The following is an 11,261-nucleotide window of genomic DNA, read 5'->3' on the forward strand; positions in this document are numbered from 1 at the left end:
TTGGTCTCTTGACACCTGAGACTGTCATCCCAGTTCTCTAGCATATCATAGAGCTCTTCACACTTACTGAGGGGAAGCAGGACACCTTTCTTTGTCCACATGTCTGTGCTCGTTTATAGGAAAGTACAGCCAAGAGAAGCGGTGGTCTGGAAGATAGTTTCCAACTCTTTTAAGTGAGTTCTAACTATATAAGATTTTCAGATTCATTATTACAGTTAGGCATACTTTTTATTTTTTGTTCTCAACATTCTTTTTGTTGATTATAATATTTTGGTGATTTTCCCAAACAGGTTTTCAGGATCACAATTCCAGTCAACATGTATGATTTACCATAAATTACAAGTCAACTTGAACAGAGGCTGATGTTTAAAGTGGGGTAAGATCTATGCTGTAATCAAGGGCAAATGAAAAGCTCTTTGGGTGTATCTTGCCACAGTAGATTAGAGCTGAGCCCCAAATGATCTAGGTTATTAAATCTTGATAAAATATCAGAGCTTAAAATTGAGAACTTTGAAGTAAGAAAAATTTTGTTCTCTCTTTCCTCTCATGTACAAATGTTCACTTGGTTCTCCTGGATCCAAAGGAAAGACTGCATTGTCCCTTTCTATTGCAAAGACCCCACAGGGTGTGGCTGTCCAAGGGTGGGTGGAGTATTATGGAACTTGATGCTATCATTGAGTACTGGTTAGAAAGGAGAAAGACCTAAGGATGAGGGGTAACAGATTTTAGGTAACAGATTTAAGCTCATGTAGATATTGCTAAATTCTTAAATTTCCGAGTGATGTCACACTTTCAACAAGTTTCTTAAATTGTGCCTTAACATACAAGCATTTTTTTTTCTAATGATGTCTTTATGAGTAAAATGTTGAATCATACAAAGGATATAAATTAAAAAGTTAAAAAAAAAAAACTGTGTGGGAGGGGCAGAGCCCTATAAAACCAGTCATTACCTTGTCTAAACTGTGACAACTTCCAAGGAGCATATACTGTCAGACAGCAGCTCAGAGAATAAGGAGGTAACAAGGTATTTCAGTCATTTCCCTGGTCATCTTTAATGGATCATGGTTTCATTTTTTTCCTCTTGCTTTCTATTAATGTTTTAATGCATTTATGTGAGATGTTTGTAGAGGATGAGTTTTAAAAAATGTAATGGTGCTTTTCTTTTTTACTTGCTTGTTTTAGTGAAGATATTTTAGCTTAAGGTTTGAGTTAAATCTTTTATAAGACTTTATTTTGAATCTCAGAAACCGGCAAATGCCTATGTGCCATTAACCAAACTGGAATATATGTTTATTAAAGTTATGATATGAATATTGTTGAACAGGTTAGAATATGTACATTTTATATTAGCTGTTGTTTGAATTATGAATTTGACAGAAAAAGCTTCAAATATTAAAACATTTTATATTTGAGCAATTTAAAGTAATTGCTATATTAAATATAAGTAAAAGGAGAAGCTCAGTTTTCATTGACAATCAACAGAGACTGCAGAAATTAGACAGCAATTTGAGTTGTGCCAATCCAAATATATTTATAGAGTTATTTCAAAAAGAAGTCAATTTTGTGAAAGAGAAATATCAATGAAATTAACTAATTGGTTGATTGAATAGGGAATGTAATACTTAATAAGCACACAATTATTTATTATGTAAACCATTAACTAAGATACTGCTTCCAATTTGTGGGACGCTTAAATGGTTGTTTTTGATGGGATGTTTCCTTCTAACTATTGTTTTATCTTAGTTCTCACTGCTTTTTGCAATCAGCTTAAAAATGTTTGTATTTGTGTGGTTACACATAAAAACTATTTTTGAAAATGCTATAGAAAACTCCAACTTAACACCTGGGGCCATTGGGGAGAGGGACTATGACAGGCAGTGAGCTTCATAGCACCACCCAAATTTATCACCTCTGCCAAGTTTCACTGGTGCATTTGCCAACTTCCATTGCAGGAAGCAACAGAAACAGGAGGGAGCTCAACCCTGCAGAAGATTTCCATTCATTCATCCCAATGGCAGCATTAAACTTAAACAATAGTACTAGCATTGTATTTGGAAGTGTATGTAGTTGGAGTTTTATGGCTTAGTATACTGTGCAGAAACTCAGAACAGGTGTGCTTGTTCTGAGAGGCTATGGCACTGACTTCAATTTTGCATTGTTTGGGGAGAGTCCCTTCCCAACATAATGTGTGAGATTATCTGAGTCAGGGAACACTACATGCATATGAATATATGTTTGAACCTTTCAGGTATCATTTGAGAATATTATAGAAAAAGAGCTAGACTTGAAATCTATAGAATGGGATCCAGCCTAGACTCTGAAATAAATTAGCCTCCCAATATCAACATCTTCACATTTTCATTACTGTAAAAGGAATTCCAAAGCTTATGTGAGGAGTAATTATTCATGTTAGACTTATAACATCTGCCTGCCTCTGCCTCTTGAATTTTTTAAAAGAAATAAATGCATCTGGGAAAATTTCACTCTTCTAATTATTTGTATTCTCTCTACCAAATACCTTAACATTAAACTTAGTATTAAGAGCCCTTTCTAAACTTTGTTAATATCAATGTGACAGGCTGGACAGATTGTTACAAGGACCTAGGAATAGGAGACACCGTAGTTTACTATTGGGCTATGATTCATTATTCGCATTTTCACATGGGAACAGAGAAACATTTTATTCATATTTTTAATCCTGAATTTGTTTCCAGAAGGATTGGGATAATTTATTTAGAAAACCTATGCATGAGGTCTAATTAATTATAAAGTATTTTAATTTGCTGGGGGAAGAAATTAATTTCTGAACCATACACCTTAATTTAGCATCTTTGATGAAGCAAGAAGGAAAAACATATTATTTTTCTAAAATTTAATACGTTTTCTAGGAGCATTACAGATTTTCTACTTTCCTCTTTTAATTTCCTCTTTCTAATATTTCTCAATCTATAACCTCCTTGACTCTGACAATCATAACAAAGGCCTGCATCAGCTTGTGAGGCATTCGAGGACCTAGGAGACAGTGGACTGCTATGTCAGAGCTTGAAACCTGTAGCATTGAGCAAACTGTGGGATGTCACACAATCACGTAACATCTAGGAGCATCAGGATGGAGCCTCTAAAACACAGACAATTGTATCTACTTCCTATGGTTACAATAACAATTAAATGAAGGGAACAGGGAGGTGTACAAGCTTGGTGTCATGAGTTTGATACCTGAAATCTACAGGTTTGATACCTAGAATTCCACCTTTAGGTGCAAGGAGAAAATGGACTCCATAAGATTATCCTCCAACCTCCATATGCCCTCAATGACATTCACTGCCCCCCCCAGACATACTCCAATGACAGCACATTTTAATTTAATTTGCTATTTTTGTTTTTACAAAATGCATTTGGGTTGTATTTTAAATGACAAATTTTGTACAAATTTCTCTCCATTCCTTGAAAACAAAGAGTTCATCAGGCAAGGGTACACATGGATTAGAGAGCCAAGAGCTGACTGGTCTTTGTTGAGGAGTCGGGCTTGGTAAGACCACAACACATTTGTAGACGAAGGCAGCGGATGCTGCTTGTTTCATCCAGAGGAGTGCCCACTCCTCCCTATCTCTGGGAAGTCATCCTCAAGGTTTCCAGAGAGATGAAAGTTGGCAGTGTTTGGTCTATTTAGGTATGTTGGTAATTATAGGTTATTTTAGACTATTAAGAAAGAAAAATAGACAATTAGGAAGAGGAGGATTGTCTAGCTTTCCTTCCCACAAACACACCCTTTGGGTGTGTCCAAGCATTCAACTGCACACGAGCCTTAGGTCATGGAGGGTGTGTCTGCCCTTTTTAGATGGCTGATAAATTGTGTGTGTAGGTGTGTTTCTTACACTTTGGATTTCCTATGAATTCCTGTGGGTACTGATTTCTTATCCAGTGAATTTGGCAGGAGAGGGAGATACTGGAGTGAACTCCCCAGCACAGGAACTCCTTTTAAAGCTAGGCTGTGACAGGTGTGGTGAGTGTAGGGTGGAGTAGGTAGGAGTGGAGGGGGAAGTATCAACCCTCAAACAAGTCCATGCACTTCCAGAAGCAGAGACCTCAAAAGAAAATTGACTGTCTCAGTAAGAATCTGTGTGCGTGTGGCATTCATCTGGATATGTATGCTATTTGCTGTGTATTTACATGTTTGTGTGTGGTGTGCGCATGTGCAGTGTGCATATGAGTGAAGCACAGAGGTTGAGAATGGACCTGGAGGTCACCTATCTGGTTGTGATTCCCTCTCCTACCCTTTAGACTCCAGTGGCTTTCCCCCTAGCCTATGGCATAACAGTTCTTTGCTCATAAACAGCAATAACAGCATTTTCATCACTCAATTTCAGTAAGGATCAAATTATTAGTACAAGTAAAATGTTTAGTTACGTTTAATGTTTAAATTCTGGTGTGTCTAACATGTAGACAGCAGAAACTCAATGAATCTTGCTGTTATTGCTTTTTTATTATTATATGGAGTACCACAGAGTGTCACTCCTCATTACAAAATAGTTCGTTATATCTCAGGATTGGCTGCATAGTTTACAGAGTCTGGGAAAAAGTGAAAGTTTGGGTCTTCTTGTTTAAGTTTATTAAGATTTCAAAATGGTGACAGGAGAATGTCATATCAACCACGGGCACTTTGTGGCTGTACAGGGTGCATGACTCTAAAGTTAACTATCTCTGCCCTCCCACATTTTGTTCAATGGAGGAAGAATGGAAAGGAAACCCTTGACGGGGCACAGCGTGTTACTTTACTGACTTCAGCCAGAATGTCATAGAATCATTTAGATCTGTTTTTCTCTTTTCACTTTCCTTCTAGATTGAAACAATGGAAGAACTTTATGTAGCAAATACCATGTTTGCCCTCAGTGTCTTTAAGCAACTGGAAAAAATAAATTCTGGCCAGAATATGTTCTTCTCTCCATGGAGCATCTCTTCTACCCTGGCCATGGTCTACCTAGGTGCCAGGGGTGACACTGAAGACCAGATGGCCAAAGTAAGTTTGATGTAAAGTTGGCATCAGGTTTGAGTGACTCCTTAACTAATTGCAGAATTGCTCTTTTTTATTATCAGGTCATCTTGATTCTAAGGAAGCAGGAATCAGAGCATGCTAATACATTTGCATCCTTACGATATAGATTCCTTAGGCTTAAATCTATAAAATAATCAAGTCAGGAAACTGCTAAGCTGTAGATATCTGCATCTATCATCCTGTAAGGCTAAAAATAGTTGCTAGTGAAATCTTTCATTTTAACAGTTTAATGCTCATACTTTTCAAAGTATTTTGCATATGCTACTTCACTTTCAGTCAAATACCACTTTCCAGATGAGAACACTGGCAATCGGTTCCCACCCATGGCTCCCTAACTCCTATCTTGGGCTCCTTCTGTCCACTCTATCATTGTGGGGTGCTTGTTCCCCTTTCCTATAAAGAATTTCTCCTAATGGCTTTAAGCCATTGTCTCAAAGAGAAAAGGTACCATGACTTTGGTCAGCACCCTCACAGAGATACATCTGGCATCAAAGGACCTCCCCACACTATCTCTTCTGTGAGGCCATAGTGGGACTGGACATTGTAGATGGACAGTCTTCAAAAAAAGGTGGATAGGATTCCGGGCAGCTGTGTCAGAGTTTTCTGTGTCAAGGTTTTAGCCTGCTTTCCGTGCTTAACAGACATAGACCCCTTTTCTAGATTTCTGAATTTTCTAGATTTACTTCAACTGCATACTACAATACTTTTATAAGGGATTAATCTAACATAGTTAAAATTCTCATGATCCTATTACTTGCTAGTCCAGATGCCTGAATGTGGGCATCAGATAATTAAAATGCCATTGTAGTCACATATGTAAACATTAAGAATGAGTGCTTTGAGTACAGCGAGCATTGTGCTTTCAGTCACACCAAAATGCCACCGGCTTGTTTCTAGTTTCCCATAAGAATTGCATAGAAGTATAAATACATCCTTCTCGGTAGCACAGTAACCCATCTAAAGTCAGCCTCCTTTCAAGCACAGTTTCACAGAGACAACATTGACCAATCTTGTAGGAGGACAAAAGATGGAAGGATTACTTTCAGTGCTAGTAGCAGTTTAAGCATCAAGACTTACAAAACTCAATTGCCCAACTCTGGTGCTATCAGAATTTTGTAACACCCCTTCCTCTTTGTTTTCTTTGCCTTGAAAACCACAGCAAATTGCATTAAAAAAAAACAAAACCTTAGAAAGCATTAGAATTTTATTTTTAAATGTAAAGAACCAGAAACAACATATTTTTAGTGTAAATCTCAAATGAGGTGCTATGGCTTATTAAAAAGTTATTTGATTCTAAAGGAAAAATTTACCCACTGGTAAGTTTGGGTAGAGATGGATTCCTTGCATTGGAGAAAAACTTTCAGAATGTGGAACCATGCAAGGATTTTTATATAATTTTCTTATAACTCTATTGCATGACTAGGTTTTAAAATTCAAGCACTAACTTATTGGTTTCTAAATAAAAAAAAAGAAGAGAATTTCATTGGCTTGGGGAAGAAGCATGGGTTTTAAAGCCAGGCCCACTTATGTTTGAATTATGGCTTTGCCACTTTCCTCCTAGATTAAAACCTTTAGATGTGACGAGTGCTATGGCTGCTCTCAGATAATTGTATGAGGGCATTGCAACCTCCCAAGACTACGGTTTCTCATTTCTAAAATGGTAGTGAAAGCTTAAAGCTTGTAAGACAGCTATATGGTATGCAAAGTCTTTGGGAGTAGTAGTTGTAGTAACAGCTAATTCTTATTAGTGACATAGCTAAGGACCTTTCTCAGGACCTCTTAGGATGTTACATAATTCAAAGTCCCATGACGTAGATGCAATGATTATCATACTAAGTTTACTGACAAGGAAATTGGTACATCCAGTTGGGAACTGGTGCAGATGGAAGAGGTAGTGGTGGTGTAATAGAAGAAAGAAACAAAATAGACTGTACAAACCCCAAGGGAGCATAGGTCTATGTGAGATCAGGGTGGACAGGAGGGATGCTTGTCAGCTCTATGTTTAGACCTGTCCTGACCAGGCTGCCTCTTTGGAACTCACCATGTACCAGAGTCACCTAACATGTCCATTTTGAAGAGTCATCGCCAGTGAGGTTTGCAGTGGTTCAGGAAGACTTTCCTGATACTCAAGAGAACCCTGACTTAAAGGTCAGTTGCTTTAGAAGGGAAGAAAACTAGAAAAGTCATTACAGGAAATGTCTCTCTCTTCAGAGAGTATGGCAGGATCTATGGCATATGGAGCAGAGGGAGGCCCCTGAAATGCCAACACGTTTCCCTCTAGTCTACAGATTCTCCATTTGACTGGGCACAGCTGCCTATTCTTCACTACAATGCTCCAATCATTGATCCATTTACAATTTCAGTTCCTCCTCACCATGGGCTTCATGGGGAAGTGCTGCAGGGATAGAGGATCTCAATAACATTGGAGGTGTGGGCACTATGAGTGTGAGTCTGAAAGAACAAGCTGGGCTGGTGACAGTGTTGCAGAAAAAGGTATTTGATGAAGCTCCTTAGAGGCTAATAGTCACCCATTGACTTCACTGGGTACTTTGAAACTGTCCACTTAGGATGAAAGAGCCAGGGCATGGTGCTACACCACCTTCAAGCCTTTAATATCAACACGAGGGAGGCAGAGGCAGGTGATTCTCTGTGAGTTTGAGGCCAACCTGGTCTACATAGCAACTTCTAGACCAGCCAGAGCTACAGAGTGAGATCGTGAAGAAAGAGAGAGAGTGTGTGTGTTTTATGCTCTCATCAACTGCCCCTACGTTGCCTCTGCACATAGATGTTAATTTGTCTCTCTGTGTGGGTATGGGATGTATAACTATCTTGGGAGATACCTGCTTATATTTAGTGACCCATTTTCATGTGAAAATTTGTAATGGCTTATAATCTTCCACAGTCTGGAAATGTATTTGGAGAGAGAGACAGAGAGACAGAGAGAGAGAGAGAGAGAGAGAGAGAGAGAGAGAGAGAGAGAGAGATTTGAGTTAGCTGTATTACTTATGTAAATGATTGGTATTCAAAAGACAATTTATAGATTTATGGGCTGAGTGAAAATTTAGATAATTTAGGAAGATGTTATAAATCACCTCGTGATAAATTGTTTTCCAATGGCTGGTATATGAGTTAGCATAACAGACTGCATGGTTTTCTGAGGTAAATTTCTATTGACTGATAATTGAATATCACACAGATAGGGACTGTCTATGCTTGTTTGCCACATACAAAGTCAGAGAGCCAAACATAGGAGCACTGAGTGGTACCTAAGCCACTGGTATGCAATGATATTTCTGCATGCCCTTATCATCATTCTCTGATCTGATTGCAGGTGCTGCAGTTTAACAAAGTTGGTGGCTATGACATCACCCCGGGGACCCTACAGAACTTCAATATCTGTAATTTTACACAGCAGATACAGAAGGGAACTTATCCTGATGCTATTTTACAGGTACTTGGCTTCATTCTTCATATGCCTTTTGTATTCTGTTTCTAGAATTTTCTTTTCTCAATATCACAGTGTTGGAAGGAATGGAATATAGTACCTCCATTCACAGAATGGATTCTAAGACTCAAATTGTGGTAAATATCCTAAGGACATCCAATAATGCATGGCAGACCCAGGACAGAATTCAGACTTTATGATTTCTAGGCCAAGGTTGATTTTCAATTCTATCGCATCCCTCTGCTATTAGTTTTATATATACATATATGTGTGTATACACACACATATATGAGTGTGTGTACGGTTTATTTTAAAACTCTTCTCTGCTATAGTAGAGATAGCTAGAATTCACATGTGGGTTGAAATAAAAGGATGGGAAGGACAAGTAATTAAGGAATAGTGAAGGGCAAGCCTGGTGACTGCATGTGAAACCAAAGACCCTCAGGCATCCATTTATCATCTATCAATCTATTTACCATTTTCTGTTATCTATATAAGATCTCTCTTATCTATTATCTATCACTTACCTACCTATTGATAATCTATCCACCCTTTTTCATTTACTATTCATCTACCTATATCTACTTACCTGTCATTCCTATTTACCTATATATCTCTTTATCTGTCTGTCTTTGTGTCCATCTGTCCATCCATCCATCCATCCATCCATCCATCCATCCATCCATCCACTGTCTATTGTAGGCAGTAATACCTTTGTGTCATACTCCATATTCTTAAAAATCAGTGATCTGGTTATATTATAGAAGCTGGGCATGGATATACTCCTCTTGGTGACTGATTTCCAGGGTTATGCCCATGATTAGATTATGTGTTCAGGTCTTCTGATAGTCCATTCACCCATCTCTAGATTACTGTAAGATAGAGGCAGTAGAAAAAGTCCCCATAATGTGGAGCAGTCACAAGTTTTCTGAGATACCTAGAGGACTCCATCCTTTGCTCTAACCCAGTTAGTATTGTGACTGAGTCCCTGTCTGCCATACTGCAAGCTGAACACTGGATTTCTCTTGTGTGTGTGTGTGTGTGTGTGTGTGTGTGTGTGTATGTGTGGTTTTAAGCTTTATTTTCTACTGCATAGACTACCTTGTAAAATCTATAGAAGCTATGAGAACCTTAATAATATTTTCTCCAAGCTTCATTGAGAACTTCATAATTAACAAGTAAAATTTTATGTATTCAAGATGTAATATATTTCATGAATGAAATACCACAACCAAAATAACACATCCATCACATAAATATTCACTATGTGTCTAGGAGGGGCATTTAAATACAATTTTGTTATAAACTGCAAGAAAAAAAGTATAATCTTACTAAGTATAATCTCAATGATGTACTTTATATCCTGGGACTATATTCATTTTGTAAACACAGTGAAAATTCCTTAGAAACCCTGGAGGTTAGAAACTGCAACAGAACCCACATTTGTTCTAAGCTGTTGATACTTTCTGGTTGAATCTATTCTATTGACATAGCAAAAATAGACACTAATAAAAATGTATCTTTATAGCCCTAATGTACATCATTTTTATTTAGTTTGTTGGTTGTTTTTGGTGTGAGGTTGAAACAAAGTTTCATGTGGTCCAGGCTGGCTTTGAAGCCGCTCTGTTGCTGACACAGGTCTTGAATTGTTCTCTGCCTCCCAGTGCTGGAATTGCAGGTTTGAATCACTGTGCCTGTCTATTTAATACCATATTTTTACCCAAATCTGTTTTTCAAAGTCTCCAAAGGACTAGAAAAACACGCATGAGAACAGCTTTTTATCATTTTGCTGAGAAAATGTTATTGCTTCAGACGTCCTGGGTTAGTAGTCCTGTGTTATAACAGTGAATCTCTTCTTTCTGTTAAGGCACAAACAAGAGACAAAGTTCATTCGTCCTTCCACTCTCTCAGCTCTGCAATCAACACAGGCTCAGGAGACTATTTACTGGAAAGTGCCAATAAGCTGTTTGGAGAGAAATCTGCAAGATTCAAGGAAGTAAGTGAAGCTTGTAACAGGAATGATTGCTTCCCAAATCCACTGAGAGGTCAATTTCATAATTCTCTTTAATTCCTAGGAGCAGAGTCAAAATTCCAAGCAGGCTCCCTAAGGATGGCCTCACTTATAACCACTGTCCCTTCTAGTCCCTCCATTAGTTTCTCCCCTTCTTGTTGAAAATGTCCCGCCTGAATAGCAGTAAATCAGAACAATAATGCAACTGTTCTCCTGAGTTTCTAGTCTCCAAGCTGAATAATGCTGTTCTTGTACCATCTATACAGTGTTACCAATGCAAATTGAAGATAGAGCTGGGGCTGAAGTGCAAGGCTGGGCTCTAGCAGATAATCTGTGACTTGCACTGTTCTTGGTTCTGTCCATACCTAGCCAGCTTCTTCCTCAATTCCTACTCCATGTCTCCTGGTCTTGACTGGATCTTACAGTTTCCAGTCACATCCTCCTTTATACGTATATGTTCTAGGTAACTCTTGGCATTTTCTTGCTTTAAAGGAATACATACAGCTCAGCAAGAAATACTATTCTACAGAACCAGAGGCAGTACACTTCCTGGAATGTGCAGAAGAAGCCAGAAAAAAGATTAATTCCTGGGTCAAGACTCAAACCAAAGGCAAGACTAGGAAATAATTTCTTTTTTATTCCACATAGAAAACTCTGATGAGTTTTGAATTTGAACTGAACCATCATTCCCTTAAAATTTGTCCACCCAACTCTTTTTCACTTCTTGCTGGGTTGAGCAATCATCACATAAT

General features: G+C 38.1%; 1 protein-coding gene across 1 annotated transcript in view; it reads left to right on the forward strand.

Moving 5' to 3' along the window:
- The first annotated feature begins 982 nt into the window (after positions 1 to 982).
- Positions 983 to 11,261, forward strand: part of Serpinb2 (serpin family B member 2) — a 13,817-nt gene continuing 3,538 nt past the window's right edge. Inside the window, exons 1-5 of the mRNA XM_008840676.2 lie at positions 983 to 1,024; positions 4,841 to 5,017; positions 8,385 to 8,504; positions 10,366 to 10,494; positions 11,002 to 11,119. Coding sequence (XP_008838898.1) covers positions 4,850 to 5,017; positions 8,385 to 8,504; positions 10,366 to 10,494; positions 11,002 to 11,119 — 535 coding nt within the window. The 5' untranslated portion in view covers positions 983 to 1,024; positions 4,841 to 4,849. The remainder of the gene's footprint in view (positions 1,025 to 4,840; positions 5,018 to 8,384; positions 8,505 to 10,365; positions 10,495 to 11,001; positions 11,120 to 11,261) is intronic.

This window comes from Nannospalax galili, unplaced genomic scaffold (genome assembly GCF_000622305.1).
Source record: "Nannospalax galili isolate Female #2095 unplaced genomic scaffold, S.galili_v1.0 scaffold298, whole genome shotgun sequence".
In the NCBI taxonomy this organism is placed as follows: Eukaryota; Metazoa; Chordata; class Mammalia; order Rodentia; family Spalacidae; genus Nannospalax; species Nannospalax galili.